The sequence below is a fragment of the Azolla caroliniana genome, unplaced genomic scaffold (genome assembly GCF_043228905.1).
Source record: "Azolla caroliniana isolate FFs.n. ecotype wild unplaced genomic scaffold, voAzoCaro1.0.p SCAF_7, whole genome shotgun sequence".
Taxonomy (NCBI): Eukaryota; Viridiplantae; Streptophyta; class Polypodiopsida; order Salviniales; family Salviniaceae; genus Azolla; species Azolla caroliniana.
In genome coordinates, this window is record NW_028230442.1 from 11,233,490 (window position 1) to 11,255,819 (window position 22,330).

General features: G+C 37.3%; 2 protein-coding genes across 2 annotated transcripts; one reads left to right on the forward strand and one right to left on the reverse strand.

Annotated features, from left to right (window-relative positions):
• Positions 1–3,628: 3,628 nt before the first annotated feature.
• Positions 3,629–10,602, forward strand: LOC147861966 (uncharacterized). Its single transcript, XM_087322039.1, has 7 exons — positions 3,629–3,757; positions 4,080–4,215; positions 4,866–4,969; positions 5,253–5,424; positions 5,505–5,639; positions 6,116–6,256; positions 6,370–10,602. Exons 1-7 carry the CDS (start codon positions 3,696–3,698, stop codon positions 10,324–10,326), a joined length of 4,707 nt encoding a protein of 1,568 aa, XP_087178165.1. The 5' UTR covers positions 3,629–3,695; the 3' UTR covers positions 10,327–10,602.
• A 3,056-nt stretch (positions 10,603–13,658) lies between these two features.
• Positions 13,659–18,094, reverse strand: LOC147861967 (dihydroceramide fatty acyl 2-hydroxylase FAH1-like). Its single transcript, XM_087322528.1, has 7 exons — positions 17,929–18,094; positions 16,005–16,081; positions 15,605–15,697; positions 15,068–15,264; positions 14,540–14,645; positions 14,295–14,441; positions 13,659–13,900 (listed from the first exon to the last, which is right to left on the reverse strand). The coding sequence occupies exons 2-7, from the start codon at positions 16,056–16,058 to the stop codon at positions 13,802–13,804; spliced, it is 696 nt and encodes a 231-aa protein (XP_087178654.1). The 5' UTR covers positions 16,059–16,081; positions 17,929–18,094; the 3' UTR covers positions 13,659–13,801.
• Between the last annotated feature and the right edge of the window lie 4,236 nt (positions 18,095–22,330).

Genomic DNA, 22,330 nt, shown 5'->3' on the forward strand with positions numbered 1-22,330 from the left:
GGACAAGAAACCGAACCGACCGAAGAAGAAGAATCAGACACCAGAACTGGACAAGACATTTGGATGAAGAACAAACATAGGAACCGGTGGCCGAAAACCAGGGACGAAGATATCCTCTAAGGGAGAGAAGAGCCCTCTGGAGATTTCCGGATGCAGAGTATGTTTTATTGACCGACAAGGGGGACTGGAAAGCTTCGAAGAAGCAAAGAAAGACACCCACACCCACACGTGGTTAAGTGCCATGCAGGATGAGATGGATTCCTTGCACGAGAATCACACATATGAATTGATGGAGCTGTTGAAAGGAAAGAGAGCACTCTGGAACAAGTGGGTGTACAAGTTGAAACCCCGAACATTCTCGTAGTAGAGAACATGGTCAAATCAGAAGTTTTGTACATGACCGAAGAAGCTACGATTTGGCTTCTCAATTCAGGTGTCTCCTACCACGTGACCTCACATCGGTCCCAATTTCGGCAATATACGACTCAGAATTTCGACGTGGTCTGAGTTAGCAACTCCCAACACTACGTTATTGTCTGAATGAGCACTGTAGAGCTCAACCTTTGGGGTGGTTCTACCTTAGTTCTTTGCGATGTCCAACATGTCCTAGATGTTGAATTTGATATGTGGAAGAATATGTGACGACCTATTAGAAGATGTGTACAGCAAACAATGCAGATAAACTAGAGAAGAAGACAATAGGTAAGAATCAAGATACACAATTGAAGCTCTAATGGAAACCTATTTCTCTTCCGTAAAACTCTCTCTCTTACAATGATACAGTTGGGTTCATATACTCAAGCCCTAAATTTTGGACATATTTACACCCAAGGATAGGTGATGATATTGATGAATGGTAATAGTAGAATAGAATTATGATGGACATATAATAAGCATTGTGGGGTTGATGGCAATAGAGATGGTGATCATTGTGGGGTGGGGGGGTGGTGCCTAGAATGGCTCCATCCCCCTCCCAAGGGGGTTCAATTTTGTAAAAGTTAATATGCAGAAGCTTTGACAAACCGGTTTATCCGGATAGCAACCGGTTTTTTTTCTTTCTTTCTTTGTTATCGTCCCCTTGTACGTTCGGTTGTCTTGTGACGAGGGAGCGTTTCGGGCGTGCCCGTGCACCTCTCCTCCTCATAAAGGCGTACGAGCATCTGTGTGTGTGCTTGTGTCTTCCTTGTACATTCGGCCGTCTTGTGATGAGGGAGCGTTTCGGGCGTGCCCATGCACCTCTCCTCCTCATAAAGGCGTACGAGCATCTGTGCGTGTGCTTGTGTCTTCCTTGTACGTTCGGCCGTCTTGTGACGAGGGAGCGTTTCGGGCATGCCCGTGCACCTCTCCTCCTCATAAAGGCGTACGAGCATCTATGCGTGTGCTTGTGTCTTCCTTGTACGTTCGTTCGTCTTATGACGAGGGAGCGTTCGGGCGTGCCCATGCACCTCTCCTCCTCATAAAGATGTACGAGCATTTGTGTTTGTGTTATCGTCCCCTTGTGCGTTCATCTTGCATGCTCATCTTTGCTTGTACCCGTTTGATCACTTGGCTCATGCGGTGATCTCGAAAACTCGACGAGACGTGATCAATGAAAGCCATTGGCCCCACAAAAGGGGCAACGAGCCCTTGCTCAGGAAGGGGTCCGGAAGTAGTATTGTCGTAAAACAAACCTCGGGTCTTCTCTATCCCTTCGTACTCCCTAGTCCAAGACCCTCGTGGTCCCGCCCAAGTAACACATGCGTAGGAAACTTCGCGACACCGGTATTTCATGTCTCATTGTTGGAACCCTACATTGGTAGTTCCATTCCAAATCAGGTTGTTCTACCTCCACGTCCAGTTCACTTGTTGATGGCCCAGAATTTGAAGTCAAAGCTATTTTGGACTCCTAGATAATACGTAAAAAACTTTATTATCTCGTGGATTGGTTAGGATATACACCAAATGATCGTACTTGGGAGCCAACTGAGAACCTTGATAATGCCTCTGACTTGGTGGTTGAATTTCATCGCCAATATCCAGATAAGCCAAGTCCAAATTCATGCATTACGACTCGTGGAAGTCGTCATCAAAGGAGGGAGATGGTGTCATGTGTATATAAAACCTAATAAGCTTTATGGTGATTTGAACCCATGACATCCTCAAAGAAAGCATACAACCCCAACCATTAGGATACATCATATTATATATATTAATATAATAAATTCTATTATATCAATAGCAAATACATATAATAATATTATTGAAATGTCACCACCTTCCATAGGCTAATGCATGATTGCCAAGGGGCATGCTTGCATGAATGCCAAGTGGCGATCATGTGTGCCTATGAGGTGGTGAGTATGCATGTATCCAAACCATGCTATATAAACATGTATTTGACTATTGATGAACCATTCTGGTTCAACGCCAGTCTTCGGCATATTCTTGTAAACATTGCTCTCGTTGTTAATACATTATCAAATTCTTCTTATCTCTCTCATTTCTCTCATATCTTTCACTTCTCATTCTCTTCTTCATTTTAAAACTCTTTCCTAGCTTTGGCCCTGACATTGAAATACAAATAGTGATTCCCTTTCACATTCTAATGGGCTGCTCCAGTTTGGTTGGTCTTATCAACATGCACTTCATTAGCTCGTTGTAAGATTGGTTTTCGCTAGTTATGGAGAGTTCTTGATGACCCTTGAGGCATACATCCCTTCCTCCTTAGTTGGAAACCAGAGTTGATGAATCAAGTAAATGTCAAACAAACTCTAAAGCGTAAAACAAGGATCTCATGCAACTTTTCCTCAACAAATTCTAAAGCCTAAAGCAAAGACCTTGTGCAACCTTTCCTCATCAATAAAAAAATTGACAACCAATACGTGGTAAACTAGATGATGAAGAATGCCCTGACGAATTATGTCATGAATTGAGAAGAGATGTCCATATACATCTCTAGCAATCCACATAATTGAAACTCTAGGATTGGTATCATTTGAGGAGGTTCAAATGTGTCTTATGGCAAGATATCAAATTCACCAGCTGTGCTACGCAATACATGAATATGGTTATGTAGGTACGGTGGTAGCACACCTATAATTTACAATTGTTAGTGCATCGTTATGATTCGTCATTTAGACAAACACTGTGTATCAAAAAAAAAAAAAAAAGTGGTTGATGGTGGGACGATAATGAACTAGAATGATTTGGTTATTGGGTCAAAGAAGTATGTATGGATGTATGTATGTGTCCATCCATGGAAGGGGGGAAGAGAGAGAGAGAGAGAGAGAGAGAGACACACACACACACACACACAACAAAAATGCAAACACGCACACACACGGAAAGGAAACGTCTCGTGTGTGCGTGTGAATTGTATGAATGTGGGCGTCGTACCTCCATTCCATCATTCCATTCCACCTCACCTCAACACACTCAACAAATATCACCCCCCCCCCCCCACCCCTCAATCAACACACACACACACACTATACACACATATCATTCCCTTCATTCATACCATACCATACCATACCATACCATACCATACCATACCATAATAAATACGAGGCGACGACTATTTCTGCTCCATTCCCCTCCCCTCCTCTCCTCCCTTCTTCCCCATCTCTCTCTCTCAATCTCTCTCTCTCCCCTTTCTCTTCTGCTACTTCCTTCCACTATTGTGTGTCTTCTTCACCCACCCAATAATAATCAGAATGGGTCGGAAAACGGATGCTCTCATCAAAGGAATCAGATCCGCCAAGTCCTCTATTGAAAGGTATCACTCTCGATCCACCCATCGTCAGAATCAATACTTATATATATATATATGAGATAGATAGAGAGGGAGAAAGAAAGAGATCTTTGTGTATGTCTATTTGCCTCATGTATCTGCTCTATATTGCTATAAGTCTCATCTTACTTTGCTTGCTTATTATATGCATGTTTGGCACGCCGTATTCCTTTTCTTAATGTATGTATGCCATATTACCTTGGATATATGCATGCCTTCATTCATTGGTTTATTTATTATTCATCCATCTTTCTTTTTGCTGTCTGTTCGCCGCCCCCTCCCCCGCCCCTTCCCATTTCTTGATCAGCTTAACTCTGCTCAAGCTTACAATTGCCCGCATCAAGGTAGTGAGAAACAAAAGGAGCCTTTCTGCCCAGAAGCTGAGGAAAGAGATCGCAAACCTCATCCAATCTGGTCAAGATGCACATGTTTACATTACAAAGGTAAAAATTCCTTATTACTTTGCAAACTGAAGCAAACCTGTCCTACAATCGGTTCCTTACTATAGTGAATAGATGCCCATGCCTTCGAACTAAATATCAGTTTTCTAACTATATTGTATATTGTACAGTAGAATACACTCAAATGTAATCAATATCTAGCCATAGTGAAAATAGATGTGTATAAACTACTTAGGCCAACTCGTTCCTTCAAATTTGAGATCAATTTGGTAGCTTTAGTGAATTAAATGCATACGTATCTACTAAGGTACGCTGCATGTATTTAAAATAGAGAGGAATTTGCTAACTTGGGTGAAAACATTCAAATACATCAACATGACACAGTACATACCTTTTGCATCAATTTACTACCTATAATGAATACAGGCCAATGCATAGGTCAGTTTTAGATGTATTTCACTGATGGTGCACCCTCAAAAGAAAGAATCTTGTACTTTAACCATCACAAACCGAAACTCCATCTCTCGAATTGGTGATTTATTGCTGACGATATAGGTGAACTTTTCTTAAGCAGATAGTAGGTCTTACTTATCGGATAGTAACAAGAATACTTGTGCTCCATCCTGACTAGCTCAATAATACAGTCAATATTATAATTCTTTTATTTTATTCAGACTGTTTATTGTATGCAGGTTGATATTCTCATCAAAGAAGAAAACCTGGTGGCAGCTTATGATTTGATCGAGCAGTTTTGCAATTCTGTCATTGGAGGATTTCCCATAATTGAGACACAAAGGTAGTATCTATGTTTCTTCGTTATTATAGCATTCACGGTTTCTTTATGTTACTATAATCTCTTGAAGTGAATCGAACTCATAATCATGATGATTGATCAAGGATGGTGTATAACATTCTAGTGGATCTCGTGAAGTGAATCGAACTCATAATCATGATGATTGATCAAGGATGGGGTATAACATTCTAGTGGTGTTGAATAATGGAATAGAAAAGTGAAGGAAAGAAAACACTCAAGATGGGGTTTGGATTGATTTAGTAATGTATGCTGATATCTCAATCAGGAACCTTCCCAATGACATGAAGGAATCCATTGCAAGCTTAGTCTATGCTGCACCGAGGTGCACAGATCTGGGAGAGCTAAAGGACATCAAGGACATATTTACAAAAAAATATGGAAAAGAATTTGCAGCTGCTGTAAATGAGTTAAGGCCAGATTGTGGTGTGAATAGAGGAGTAAGTATATCTCAATGTGGTTCAACAATCATGGTAGTGTTTTTTGAGAGTAATCTGATACCAGTATCTATCTGTTGCAGATAATTGAAAAGTTGACCACAAGCCGAGCAACCGGTGAGGCAAAACTGAAGCTAATGGAGGAGATATGTAAGGAACATAAAATCCAGTGGACTCCTGGAGAGGCATTAACTGGATCGTCTTCTAGCAAGTCATTGGTAAGATAATTCAAGTCTTTTTCCTTATTTGGAACCTTAGGGAATGGATGCTAGTTAGCTGTTTCACAATCATTACAGATCTGTGTAGAAGGCTCCATGTTTACTAACATGAGCATTTTGATATCTTGTTTTTGGGATGGAAATGCAAATGCCAGCTGTAAAGCCGTTTTTGCAGGAGAACCTTTTAATGTGTGACCTCAAACTAAATTTATGAAGAGTTTTATATGATTTATGCAACATGAAACCAAATGTATTAGACTCAATGTACAACCTTTAACGTTGCAAAGCACAACTGTTTCAACTATATCATTATATTTATATTTGAACTTCTAGAATTATAATGCAGTAGTTTTGAGGTTCAACAAGCAATATCTTGTGCTGACATCCAAAGTTTTCACATGATGTATAATGGCAGGTGTCCATGGTGTGCTTTGGCACATAATATCTTGTTAATTTATTCTGAATGTGATTTACAGGATGGAAGTCGGCAAAATGAAGGGCCCAGTAAGAGTACACTTGGCTATGTAAATGCTACAAGAGCCGAGGGGAATGCATATCCTGTTCAGTTTGATGAAGTAGTAGCATCGAGAAAAGATAATGGAGCCAATTATTCAAGAGTAAATGCAAAATCACATGCTCAAAAAAACTGTCTTTGGATACATTGATACTTCTGTGGCTTTACAAAAGAATAAAATGAACATTGTTAATGTGATGGATGGCTGGGTTGCAGGTTTCTCAAGCTGTGGAATATAGTTCATCTTCACTTCAGGTCACAAATGTTAATGTAGACACGAAAAAACAAATGGAATTCATGGAAAATGATGGTAGTACCAAGATAGAGACTGATGAGGGCAAGATTGAACACGGTTTGCAGCATGTGGTTGATGATCTTGACGATGTTTCTATCCACATTGGCAGCAAATCCTATGCTTCAACTGAAGAAGAAGAAAGAGAAGGAGAAGGAGAAGGAAAAGAGGGTGATATGTTAAAAAGAAAGTCTCTTAATGCTAGTACAGAAGATAGTATGGATAACCCCCATCAAATAGAAGACCTACTATGGACAGGGGGCTTGAATGTTGAAAATCCACATGAACTTGAAATTTCTGAAGGGGGGGCCAGTATGAAGGACAGCGAACCTTCTGGAACAAACGAGACAAAGATCATGGACATGATTCCTGAGAAAAAGGTTTCATATTCAAGTGCTCCTGATGTACAGCTTACTAAGAACGTTGAGTCTTTCCAAGAAAATGAGGTGAATAGTCTGTCTTCAAGTATTGAGCAAATACCTTGTATTGAGGCAAATCCAGGTGTCCAAAAACAACCTGAGAGCATTCCTGGTATCCCATCTGATGCGATGGCTGTTGCCACTGAAGCTGCTCGGTTGGCTCTTCTGGACTATGCCAAAATGTATGGCTCACGTATTCCTGATTCTGTCAACTTGAATCACATCATTGGGTTGATGGCAGGAGGGAACCTTAAATTAGAACAAGATGAACAACATGCAGATGAAGCTGATTACAACACTTCCTTTGAAGATCATATGGAGGAAAAGGAAACATTTTCCTCAAAGACACCAGTACTCAATAAATCTGATGGTGATGGTAATGATAATAAAGATATGCCTGATACCATTGTAGCCGGGGTGGACATTAATCAGGTAGACTACTCATGGGGCGATAATGATGAGCCAAATAATTCGTCCAGTGTGTTTCTGGAGTTTCCATCAAATAAAACTCCAGAGGATGATTATCTCAATTCCATTTTCTTAAGACATTTAGAAACAAGGCCAACTTTTGATAATGGTCATTTTCTAGAAGTGAAACCAAGTTTCAACGATGAAACTGTATCTGGTTACAGAAAACACCCAAGTGATGTTCATGACAAGCATCCAGATCCCTATGATCTACAATACAATCAAAACTCAAGATCACAAGATGAAATTTTAAAATCACGTAAGGACACAGTAAATAGTGAAGGTTTACCATCACATAAAAGTGCAATAGCTGGTGAAGCTTTAACATCACATCAGGGCCCTGAATTTGTTGAGGACTCAATATCGCATAGGAGCACACTATTCAATGGAGGCATAAAGTCGCATATGAGCACCGTGTTTGATGAAAGCTCATTACATAACAGCACAACATTTGATGAAGTCTCAATGTCATATAATAGTACAACATTTGATGAAGATTCTGAATCTTTTAGAGATCACGTCTATCACGAAGTATCAAAATCGCATAAGATCTCTGATTTGAATTATGATCTTGATGAATTACCTCCAAATTCAGCCCAAATGTATGAGGACCCGTTATATGATGATGAAGGTCAAAAGTCACGAGAAAACATCATATTTTATGAGGCTCCAATGTATGATGAGATACCTGATGAAAAACCAAAGAAATACAAGCCTTTTGACGTTGATATTGAGCTTTCTTATGGTGGAATAAGTGAAGTAGAGAAGTTGAAGATCGGGGATCCAATGCGGAAATTAATAAAGCCAAATAATCTTCAAATTGAGCATCATGGCAATACATTCAGTATGCACAATGGAACGTTAGCTGAATATCACACTGAAACAGTTGGAAGAGATCAAGATAAGCCAGAAGAAGATCAGAAATACAAGGACACGAAAAAGCCTTCTAGTAGGAGAACAAAGAAATCTTCAACTCCTACAATGACTAAATTACAACACATCAGAGAGGAGGAAAGTGATATGGTATCATATGATGTGTCTTCTGGTCCAGATATGAAACGAAATACACAGGCTGATAAGGCTCATGTAAGCCCACAATCTCGCTTTAATCAGAGACCTATCCACCAAGACGATACTGAATATACTCTGGATCAATCAAGACATAGTCCATTGATGCTGCTAAATGAGATAGACCAACCATTATCATCTAATAGAAAGCAACAACCACAGAAACATCAAGAGCACCATAAAAGCCCACAATCTCGCTCTAATCGAACGCCACAGCTTCTGACCCACGAAGAAGGTTTTGGATACTTATCAATGTCAGAACTGGATCAATCCAAAGATAGACCATCTATGATGCTGGATGAGCCAGACATACTCTCATATAACAGAAGGCAAAAGCAACTGAAGGATCAAGAGCAATATAAAAACCCACAGGCAAGCCATTACAGGAGATCGCAGCTTCCGAGCTATGAAGAAGAAATCAAGTATTCATTAATGCCAGAGATGGCAGGTCAGGAAGAATTGTATGAAACATTCTCAGAAAGGAATCAGACATCTACAATTTCTGACGAGCTAGAACTACTCTCGTCTAACAGAAGGCAGCATCAACTTAAGCATCAAGAGAAATATCAAAGTCCTCAATCTCGCCCTAATTGGAAAGAGAAGTTTCCGATCCATGAAGGAGATACTGGATACTCAGTGATATCAGAATCAGATCAATTAAAGTATAGACCATCTAAGATGTTAGATGAGCTAGAAACATCCTCATTTAACAGAAGGCAACAGAAACTGAAGCACCATGAGCAATATCAAAGCGCACAATCACCCCATAATCAGAAAGTGAAGATTCCACAGATGGCACAATCAGATCAATCCAGATATAGACCGTCTATGATGCTAGATGTGATAGATCCACCAATATCATCGAATAGAATGAAACAACCAAAGCATCAAGATGAATATGAAAGCACACAATCCACACCTAATCAGATACAGAAGCTTCCAAGCCATGAGAAAACTGAATACTCATCTGTACTCGAGCCTGTTGCTCGACTAGAATCTGAACAAACTACCCCATCAAGACATAAATCGCTTATTCAAGACAAAGTACAACCACTATTATCTAACAGGAGGCGACAGTATCAAATGTCAGATCCTCAGGTTGAGCAACAAGAGGAAATTCCATCAAAGTATATACCGTCGATGGAGGATGATCTAAACACACCTCCATCCTTATCTTCTGATAGAATGAAACAGAAACAGAAAATGAAAGAGAAGAATGAAGAACAATATCGATCTGATGGACCTATTGTGCCTAAGCCCATGAAACCATCTGGGCAAGAAGATGATGATGATGAAGCCCAGGCACCTCACTGGAGGAGATCACAGCAGCTAAGCTATCAAGAACAAGCAGATCATATAACAAATCCAGGCTCTCGGGGCGAGCAAGATCGACAACAACGAACCTCATTAGCGTTACAAGAACAAAAGTCTTCTTTCCCAGCATTAACCCAATCCAGAAAACAAAGGATAAAACAAGGAGAGGCAGAAACGCAGGATTCATTGCCTATTTTAAAAAGACCATCTCAAATAGAAGAGAACATCAGTCATACGCGACAAGGAGCAAAACAAGACATTGAATCTGAATCATCAGCAAGCGTGAGGGTGGAAGAAAATATAAACACTAGAAACCAACCACTTTCTGCTCCATTTAAGTCATCTTTGCGACCTCCTGTGTTGTCTTTGGTAGATCCCATAATACTTGCCACAATCCCACCACCAAAAAAATCTGAGCCATTTGTTACCAACCTTAGCACTTACCCATCTGGTACGATTTCTGCTGCCACTCCTAGTGCTAGTAGTAGTACCAGTACTTCTACTGGTATAATTACTGGTAGCAGTGCTTTTACTGGTACTTCAAAGCCTCCTAACATCGATGAGCTTGCAGCCAACTTTGAGACCTTGCGCAAGAAAAAGCTTGCTAAGTAAGCTTCTACAATAAGGTACTACTACAATCTATTTCTTTTGTACATGTATCCATGTATGTACAATACCCCACTGGCAGGTATGTCTTGCTTTATTTTGGGATTATTTTAATTTCATAAAACTTGCCATATATAGAGCTTCTATGTAGCACTTTAAGTGATATCACTTAGTGCAAGTATGTACAACAATTGAAAATTTTCTTTCATGAACCTGTATATATGCACATATAAACCTTCAAGGATGTGACATCCAATGAGAATGTGATTATTTTTGTTTCTATTTTTGATCAAATCTGATAGATGAAACTTGTTGACCAACCATTTTGTTACATAAGCCCTAGCTAGTGATGTCTTTGTTTTGTTCGTATGAACATTTTGGGAATGTACACGTGCAAAACTCGGATCATAAGGTGTATCTTGGCTCATTCCAGAGGTTTCTGTACTATGATGTATATACATACATATATAGCACTCGGTCTAGAGCTTTTTCAATTCTCAGTGCATGCATACAGATCACTTAGTGTAAGCCCGTACAACAATGACTTCCTTTACATAGATGGGTATATGGCCTTATTTTTGTTAGTTGGTGTTATTTGATCACTGATAGGATGACTGAAGCTATTAGAAATAGGCCAGCCTTGTTGATTTTATGTTAGATGAATAATTTCTCTCCGAGCTTTATTTTAGGTGAACAAGTTTAGGATAAACTACCCCGTTCGTTGTTTGGGCTCAAAACAACTCTTTGAATGGTTGGAATTTGTAAATTCTGAGACTACGTTGAGAGGGTAATGATAAAGGTATGTCTTCTTTAAGTTGCAATGGCAGTGGGGGTTTTTTTAACCTTTTGTGGTGATGATTATAAGGGTTTGGTTAAGTCAAAAGGTGATAACTTAAGGGTTTTTGTAATGATGAAGATGACCTTAAAAAATATGTAATCAATGTTGTGAAAGAATATGATGATTTGGATAAGAATATGGGTTTCATTTATAATGGCATATCTTGAAAGAATGATGTTATTCTAGTTGAAAATGTTGATGTGTGTGGCATGTGTATATTAAGGACGGATGTGGCTAGCATTGATAAGGGAAGTGAAAGGCGAGGAAAATGTTTTCGATATTATTTTTTATGATTACGATAATAATTCAATGGGATTGGCATACGATGAACATATGGGTTTTATGCTCGATTGTTGTAAAGAATGATGACTCTCGTAGAGTTGGGGTGTGTCAAAGAAAGCACGGTGTGTTTGTGAGAGGGTGTGTGAGTAAGAGAAGGAATTAGAGACCATACATATAGGTGGAGGATGAGAGCTTATGCACTGAAGGGAATTGTATTGATTGACTAAAAATAATAGCCGAAGTGGGATTGCCACATTAGATGTGGTTAGAGTCTAGTCATAGACATCCACTCGAGTATGATTATGTCATAAGTAAATCTAATATATTCTCTGACCATATTTATACATGACTAGTAACGAGAAGTCACAATCTAGTTAGTGTAATTAGATAGATTACAAATAAAAATAATGGCCAAGCAAGATTGCAACATTAGATGTGGTTGGTGGAATCTAGTCATAGACATCCACTCGAGTATGATTATGTCATAAGTAAATCTAATCATCTCTGATCACATTTATACATGACTACTAGAAGTCACAATCTAGTTTTTGTGTAGCTATGTAGTTCACAAAGACTAAAAATAAAGTGTGCTCGTACTTTTTCACAGATTTTGCTTTTCTCCATAAGGATGTGTTCACATAAGTTGGGCTTGATTCTCAACATGCCTTCTCAAGGTCAACCGTGTGTCCTATTAAGCTCAAATTTCTCAGTACTTGTACATGGACTCCCCCTCAAGCTCGACATATCAAGAGAATTTCTGCAACTTGTTGAGACCTAGTGTCCTTCTGGAAATATCGGCGGCATGTTTGTTGGTGCTGATATATTGGAGGTTGATGTCTCCAGCCAATATGTACTCCCCATCAAGCTCGGCATATTGACTGGTCTAAGGCTTAGATCCTTTGAGAATTTCTACAACTTGTTGAGACCTAGTGTCTTTGTGGAAATATCGACCACTTATTCATTGGTGCTGAGGTTGATGTGTCCAAGCAATATTTGCTTACATATAAAGTTATAGTGCACCTTGATGTGGTTAGTTCGGTTATGAAACATCAGAATCTTTGTAAGCTAAGATTATAACAATTGATTGGTATCGACTTCTTGACTGATTTATTGAAGTCTTTCACAAGTCTTTTAAGACATACAACGTTTGCTTTTGATGTTTCTTTACCTTGCCTCAGTACTCGATAGAGTTGTTGTGAGGTGTTTGTTATTGTTCTAAGAGATTTCTCTATTGTCAAGCAAAAACATAAATCCTGATGTGGATCTCCGATTGAATGGGTTGCCAACCCAATCAATATCTATGAACACTTTGAGTCGAAATGCTACTTTTTGCTTGTAGAAGGATATTGTTATAAAGTGTTCCACTAACATATCATAACACTCATATACCACCATCCATATGTGTTACACAAGGGGTCTAGCAGGGTGATAGTCAAGTAGATAAGACTACATTGGTTCATATTTGTCAGAGTCACAAGGTGATAGTCAAGCAAGGTGATAGTCAAGTAGATAAGACTATTGCATTGGCTCATATTTGTCGGAGTTTGCATATTTGGCTCATATTTGTCAAGTAGTTTCCGTCGCTAATTGTTCAAGAATAGGAGGATGCAGTTCTACAACATCATGTGTAGGGCTAAGTGGGGTTGTTGCAAGGTCAAAGGACTCAGCTAATTAGCTATTGGTAATACAAGCTATAACTCCCATTATCACTTTAGCTAATTAGAATAAACCTTGGCTAATAAGCTACTAATTATCCATGACTTTAGCTAATTAGCCAGTAGCAATAATCACTTACCCACCTATCTACTATTGTACTATGGTCTTAGCTAAGTAGTTACTACTCTACTACAGTTGTAACTAACTAGTAGTTGGCATTACAAACTAAGCTATTTAGCTACTACTATTCCACAATCTTTGACACAACATAGTCAAACAAAATACAAGAAAGAGTTATTTGTACACAACACCTTGTGACAATTTATTTCAACTCTATGAGATAATAACAGTCAAATTGATTGCATTAATGTCACCAAGAAACTCAAAATTTAAGTGCAAAAATAAGCGTAGCTGGAAATTAGTAAAATTAACAAATGAAGTTCTGCAGAATACAAGAAAGAATTGTATTTATTATGTACTTACATGGCCAAAGTATGAAATAACAGCAGTTAAAAATCAGTTACACTAATGTTAACAAGCAACTAAGCTGGTAATCCTATGATGAATGAGGAGAGAAGACATGAATAGACTGGAAATAGTGTACACGGCAAACCAAAAGAATGTCTGATGAAATGAAACAATAATGGTTATTCTCATAGACATCACCAGAAAAGACAATCGTAACCACATTTTGTGGTCATTAGTTCATTTGGAAGGCAATGTTTTGAATACCCAATCCCAAAGTGCAGACGTGATTCCAAATCCATCTGCTTGCGATTTAAAATGATGGTTCAAATGATACTTCTGCATTAATGCAAACCAGAACGCCATGTTAAGTCATGCAAAAACTAAACTAAAACTTATTTTCAAGTGTGTAATCAATCACATTTTGAAATGCTATGTTAGTTCATTTTAAAAAAACCCGAATCAAAACTTAGTTCCAAGTAACCATACACAAATCACAATGTTCATTAAATGATAGTTCAAAAAAACTGAGCTAAAACTTGGTTCCAACTAGGTTTACTCATACTACCCCAATCATAATGATTTGTTAAACAAGTTCCAATGGTGCCTTTGTTCCAAGTTTAAAAAGATCATACCTTTAACTTGCGAGTCATTTCAAGTTCCTGTGATTTGTTAAACAAGTTCCTATGAAAAAGTGACCAAAGACTTTGTTCCGAGTTAAAAAAATTCATACCTTTAACTTGCGAGTCATTTCATTGATTGCATTTCCATGATGTAGAAAATAATGGGTCACATCATAAATAACATAACCAAGTAGAACACCGCCAACTGCAGCTGGAAGTACTTTGTACGGTATCAAAAGCTTTCCCACTAAAAAGAACTATGTGGTACCACACATCAGCCATAGAAAGAGCGTTATGATATATTCATTATATGGAGGATACATTAAAGGTATTTAGATAGAAGAGTTTAATTTACTGGAGTGGCCAATAAAGCTGTAGCAGCAGGTGGGAAAACAAGTCGTAAATTATCCATTGGGTGCTTATGATGACAACCATGAAGAAGATAATGCAATGTATTTCCCCTGAAAATCTCATTCAGTTATCAATTACAAGCTACAATACCTATATACCTTAATAAAAATATACACATACAGATAACTTTTTATACATGTTCATCAAATAATAATGTTACATATGCAAAATAGGTGAAACGAACTTCCACATGCCTGTTTAAGTATTTGCAAGAGAGGACAGAAAGACAGAAATTAACATAGGCTAGATCACAGAAGTCATAATGTGGAGAGGAGAAAGGAATATGTCAATAAATAACTGCAATCATTACATAATCATTCAAACACAAAAAGTTAAATAGAAATTCTGATTTTTAATCAACTACATCTGATGACAATGCCTTTTGAGCAGGCCTACAGTAAAGTCTATACTATTATCAACATAAGTCATATATAGGAAGGCATAAAAATGCAATGTGAGAACAAAAATTTACCAGTAACTAGATGTCTTTATGTGAAAAAGAAACCGATGCAAAGAATATTCCATTAGAGTCCATATAAAGACTCCGACAAGAATGATAGCAGCTGCCTCGGTAGGTGCAAGACCCCTCCCAATTGAGACTATTGCACTAAAAGTTATGATAGGAAGCCAAACTAGTGGTACAACCCACCATACTGTTCGTGTTAAAAACTGTAGAAACAGTTTGCAGCAAGAAACAACAAATGATTAATGCTTGCATCCTCTAGTTATACATCAGAAAGGCTATACTGAGTTTTTCTTTATTCCTCCAAATGCCCCTCGGTTTTCGTTATTTCTCAAAATGCCTTTGTTCAAACCCCTATTAAACATGTTCATGTACTACTAGAGCGATTATACGGTCAATTCATCCCCTTTCCCTCTTTTCTGGGAGTTGACCAGGGCATATTGGAAAATAAGGAAGATGGAGGGGGTTTTGGAGAAACAAAGGAAACTTTATAGTACTTACAAACTTTCCCCTACATATATATAGTATTTTTTGCACAAAGGTTACCTCCAAGAAGTCATTTTTAAAGAAACGCGGTGTCTTTTTTGATATAATTGGTTGATGAACCCAACTTCCGTATGCTTCTCCAAGATGGCCTACCTGAACCGTAGAAATTAAAAGCCACACAACGAATGAGGAATACATACTGACATACCCTCAAAGTTGAAATGGCTGGTGCAAAATCATGAAATACCCCTTACTTTTCTGTAACCCACCCACATGTCCCTAGGGTTTTGTTATTTCTCAAATGCCCCTGAATTAATTGACCATATATGTTTACAAGATATTATTGCTTTAGAGGGTTTGAACAAGAGCATTTGGTGAAATAACAAAAACAAGGGGTATTTGGAAAACTAAATAAAAAACTGGGTATTTAAGGGTTGTTTCCCAGAAATTAATATCAAACCTGAAAAACAATAGGTTTATTTAGGTCCACAGTGAAGTCACTCTTTCCCATCATCTTCTGTAAGATTAGACTGCAAGCTTATGCATTATATAAAACAGTATCAGAAATGCTGTACCATAACATAATAGCTTTGATATTAGATAAGTGTACAACACTTTCCAAATTTTTTTGGATATCTACCAGAATACCAGCAGGTGTTATAAAATTATCAGAATACTCCTCTATAATAGTAACTTTTGCACTAAAGCTGGTAGTTTTGGAACTTCGGGGTATTCTGATAAATAGTGAAATGTTACAGCTATTTTGTTGTTTCTCCCTTGATTAAAACATTGGCAGATGGTTATGCAGTAAACAAGGCCCACGTGTACTTCAAATTCTGCTGCTTTTCAGATCTAGAAATAACTTCACATTGTTATTCACCATTTCACAATTGCCCAGAACCTATTGTTCAGACCACAGTTATTGTTTGTGCGTATATAGGAAAGGATTATGTCATTTTTCTGATCTGTTATGTGAGATAACTTGCTATGTCTTCTCTATCTCTCTCAATGCATTTTAAATAACATAAGATTATATCATTAGTCTGATCATGTGGAATGAATCTCATGCGTCACATGAGAATGACATTCTAATCTTTCAACTATAACGTCATGCAACATAAGGTATAAGCAACAAACCATGCAATAATATATCAAACTCTCTATCTTGCATTAATAAAAAAAATACTAGTTGTATAGTATACTGGGTTTATTAATTAATCTCCACATCAAAGTCTAAATTTGTTGTTCTTCTTCTTCTTCTGTTTCCACTTCCTCTTCTTCTTCTAATCTCACTATGCTCATTGCCTCAACCAGAAACTTGCATTTTCTGGACTCTTAGCAAATTGGAAATCAGAAGAACTTAGTCTAGTTTACTTGTGTTATAGACTGAATCTCGATATTTGTCATTTGCGAACTATATGTTTTTAAAATAATCAGCAAAATGCACCATGAAAGCATATAATAATCTTAAGTCTCCCAAATTTGGTAAAAACAGAAAGACCATCTACAAATAAAGCAAGTGAGAACTAATGTATGCCATAAATTTTCCGATTTACATAGATCTCTTAAATCTGCTTGTAGGAACCCCAAACAATATCATGGATAGAAGTTTGGAACATAATGTAGAAAAGCAATCCCAAAAATTTCATGAGATGTTTTACCAAATCGTGTATTTTGGAGACACAACACACAAAAATAAACAAGTGACAGAGTAACAAATTCCATCCTTTTCATAAAGTAATTACCAAAACACCGAAATCTTTATGGAACATATGTCAAATAATGCAGATATTTTCATGAAAAGATTTACCCATACTTCATGATAATACAAGCATCTAGAAAACTATGACTAAAAAAAGTGAAATCCTCACAAATTCCATTTTCAATTAAATAATTTCGCAAATCCAACATCTTTTCATGAGCTAATTATCAGAAAAACAAATGCCTAGAAATATTATCAGATCACAGTTTTCATTGGAATCGTTAGAAAATTTATCAGATCCCAAATTTCCATTAAAAATTATACCAAATCTAAACTTCTGATGAAATAATAGTCAAATCGAAACTTTCCCTGAAACGTTTTCCCAAAATCTAACACGGGTAGGCCTTTGTTTGAGAAAAACTGACGAAAAAGAACATCTGTGAAAGTTTAATAAATCCAAACTTCAATGTAAATCCCTGCATTTTGAGGAGACAATCCCAAAAGCCAAAACAAGCCATGTAAAGCACTAACAAAATCTACCCTGGATAAAGCCTTTCCTTTTACAAAAAATGACTAGAAACTTATAAAGAAAGTCGAAAAAACTTCACATGCCTGAAAGCATAAAGAAGAAGACGGGAAAACGTAGATATGTAAGATTCATTGAGAGCAAGTTAGAGCATACCTTGAAGCTTCGGTTATGTACTTTCTCTGTGAATTATATCACAGAGAGGGAGAGAGGGAGAGAGAGACAGAAGAGACCCAGCTCGTGTCCCTCTGTTTGTGTACTGAGATATGGCTTCCTAATCTGATAGAGATAGAGGCAGAGATATGGGGGGGGGGGGGGAAGAGGAAGAGGGAGATTGGATTCTCTTATTCTTAGGTCTGTAGTTTGCAGAAACTCCAAAACTGGGCCTACGTTTTCTTATATCTACAAGTTACAACAATAGGGGGGGGGCCCTTGCCCCCTCCCCTCCCCTCCCCTCCCTTTTTGTTTGTTGTTCACTATACATCCACGCACACACACACACACTCACTCACTCACTCAGCTTTTGTGATGGTGGGTACATATATTTATTTATTTATTTATTTATTTATTCTTATGACGACCATGGTGGTGGTGGTGGTGGTGGTGACCATGATTTTTATGCTGTTGGTATCATCACCATTATTATTATTATTATTATTATGCGATTTGATTCAAATTGTATGTAGATGATGATCTCGTCATTATGTACATGAAGGCTCACAAACCTATCTATCAAGAAAGAAGACGAGAAACTCTCACCTATATATATCTTTCTTTTACACAAGTTAGCATCTTCATAAGAGAGTATTTGTTGCCTACCCAAATGCATGTACGCATTATCAAACACATACCTTGCCACTCAAATTGAAGGATGGACAAAGACAAGGACAGGAATCCAATGTACCTAACATTATTGACATATGTGACAAAGCAATAAATTTGCTTTGCGGCCTGATTGGCTAGCTTGCATTCAAGTTGTACATGACTTAGAGTGAACTATATATAGCTCATTCGTTGAAATGTCTACCTAGTATGTAGTCTCACTCTCATGCCTTGGGAAAATGTATTCAAGAAGAAGGCTTAATGTATGGTTACACTATTACTTAATTCATTAAAGGAAAACAAGAGACATCATTACCCAAGAACACTCTTTAATTAATTAATGAAACCAACCATACTCACATATGATATATTATGGATCAATGAATTCTTATGTTTTGAGCTCAATATCTTTTGATGAGAGTCAAAGTTTATTCAAGAAAGAGAAGACACCCTAAACCCAAGCTCAAAGAAAAATTGTGAAGTAAACTTGCTTCATGATGCATCAATGGATTCCTTGGTAATTGAGATTTTTCTACAGAGCCAATATATTACCATTTGAGAAAGATGTGGTGTCTCATGTTTCGCACATTATATTATATATGTTGCACTAAACTACAAAAAGATCTTCTTCTATGAATAGGCACTACTCAAAAAAACCATCCATGGCAATTGCCATGTGATAAGTGAGGTTGGCACATTCCAAGGCCTTTGTATCTATTGCAATGAGTCTTACCATTGCCATTTTGACTACACAAAGTACAATAATCTTTCGAAGTCATGAAACACCTCAAGTCGGCGCAATGAGGACATGTGACCTTGCTCAATATTCTCCTTCACTCACACTCCCAAATTCCCGTTTTTATGTATGTAGAATGTAGGTAAAGATAGTCGTTATGGTCCATCATTTCAAGTTTAATAGGACTAACTTACCCCACAATGCCATACTGTAAAGAATGTATCCATTCTTAGTAATCCTCATGTCGAGGATCAATCTCGTCATCTTTGGATTGACTAAATCAATACAAAGGAATATGTAGAAACGTGTGTGATAGGATGTATAAGATAATAGATAGTTATACACTATATGAGGGCTTGACCAAACCGATTAGATGGAGTTGAAAATCATAATATATTATATAGCTCTAGGTAATTATGATTAGAGAGTATAACTCAAGAAACTAAGAAAAAATATAGAGAAAGCGAGCAAGAAATAAGAATGTTCTGATATTCCAACATCAAGAGAATACAAAGGAGACAAACTCCACATCGAACTAAAACCAAAGACCTTCCTCTTCTAAGACACTTCCTCTTCCACAAAGACACTTCTTCCTAACACTCCTCATCCACTCTTTGGCCTTCACTCTTAGCCCCTCTCCTCACTAATATCACTTCTTCTTTTATAACCTTCCTCTTCTTATCCACGTTCATGCTATTTTTAGAAGCTTTTTATCTCCCTATTTTTAGCTATGACACATCGACCTTCTAATCGTCATATCTCCCTCATCCGATATCCAAATTAAGCGATTTAAAAAGCTATAGAAAGCTCTTTTTACAAGCTTTCTAATCCATATTTAAACGTGATATTTGGATAAACAACGAGGGAGTTATGACCATTCTATTTTTACTGTTTTTTATAGTCTGCGTTTTCTCTTTTTACTTTTCTCTTGGTCTCGTACTTTTACTTTTGACTTCTTCCCTAAGGTCTTAGTTCGTGTTCTTATCCTCAAAAGGTGAATTATCTATACTTTATATTCTCCTAATGTTCAATGGCTTAGATTCTAAAAACACTTTCACAGTGTGCAACACCATGTACATGATCAAGATAATGAATAATATTACGTGATGTTGGTGGCAATTGTCTAGATAATGATCTCAAATCTCTTATAAGAGCACCAAACTATCTTTGTTCACTAGGAACTAGAATGTTTGACAATAGGAGTTGAAATCGATGAATGAAATAAGCACTATCAAAGCCCAACAAGAATTATACCAAAGATCAATTGACAAATCCGTGAAAATGGAAGCAAATCGTTCAGTCTCAAGCTACTTAGATGCTCAATTGTTCAATATTAACCTCAAGAATCCAAGATTGGACAAAGGTTTAGAGACATGGTTTTTTTTCTCTTCATGTTTTTGTTTGAGCTTGTGGCATTGCTCTAAAATATGACCCTCCTTTTTTAGATGCACATGGAAGACTCTCTTAGAGTCGTCCAAAAGAACTCATTGGGTGTTTTGTATTTCCCAATGAATTGTGATTGATTAGGAATATAAGCCAGTGGTAGTTATGGTCCTTCCTTGAAGAATGTTCATAACGAAGTAAAATCTCAACTTCATCATCAAGATTTTGTAAGGTCTTTACTGTGCATCAGGCAATTATAGTTCAAGTTTGAATGCAATACATATAGTAAATAAACAATTTTGGAACTATCAAAATCTAGATGGAGCTTGAAATGAAGCCCACATCTAGCAAAGCCAAGTTCTCAAAGCTTTGTTTGGTTCTTCCTTCTCATCTCTCATATAAATCTTCAAGGCCTTGGATAGTTCATCATGCGCTCTTCCTATTAGATAGATGCCATCAACATATGAGTCAAGTGAAACTCAAGATTTCAATTCATGTTTAAAATGTAGAAAATATGACCTGGCTGAAATGTATGAATAGGAATATGTTTCGAAATAGCTAAGTATATATGAATATGTCATAATAGGAATAACCATAGAGGTGTTAGCATGTGCCTTCTCAAATTAGAAGGATCAGAGAGAGAGAGATGTAGCTCAGTTGGTAAGGTTGCTCAATGGAGACCAGGTGGTCATGGGTTCAACCCCTACATTCCATAATGGCATCTAGTGAAATAGAGATATATATGAAGTATATAACAGAGAGGTGAAGAAATTGGGTTTCGAACCCAAGACACAATGCTTGTAGTGTTATTGACTTACCACTAGGGTAAGGTAATTATAATAATGAAAAAAAGAGAGCGAGAGATTCATGTACCATTGTGATGTGTTGGCACATAAATTGATAAAATTTAGGCAATCATTCTAATAGAAAAAGATGGTGCTTGAACTATGCTCAGCAAACAATATTCCAAGAATTATCTCACATTGTAGTGTTATTGACTTACCACTAGGGTAAAGTAATTACGATAATAAAAAAGAGAGAGAGAGAGATTGATGTGCACCATTGTGATGCGTTGGCACATAAATTGATAAAATTTAGGCAATCATTCTAATAGAAAAAGATGGTGCTTGAACTATGCTCGACAAACAATATTCCAAGAATTATCTCACATTGATACTCCTCTAGACATATGAGATAAGTTTCGAGAATTCGGGTATTTTGGTAACATGGGTGTATTAAAAACAATGGGGGTGGCATAAAATTCCTTTACTTGATCTCTATTTCGAATGTTCGTGGTGGCTCCCCAAGGCTCAACTATGTTGTCTACCTAGAGGCATTGATCTCACACGCAATTTCATGAATGAAATGCAATCATTGTTTGTGTCCACAAAAATGGTTTCGGCTCTTTGATTCCCCCACTAGTAACGTGAATTGCACAATGATAGAATACAATGATACATGCATTTATTTGCCAAGAATTACTTGTTGAAAACAACATTAGAGTATATTATTATCAGTTGTTTGTCACATACTAACTACCCATCATGACGTTATAGGTCTCTCTTTAGATGTGTAAAATGGTTGTTAAAAACCCTATACGTAGATAAACAAGATAAG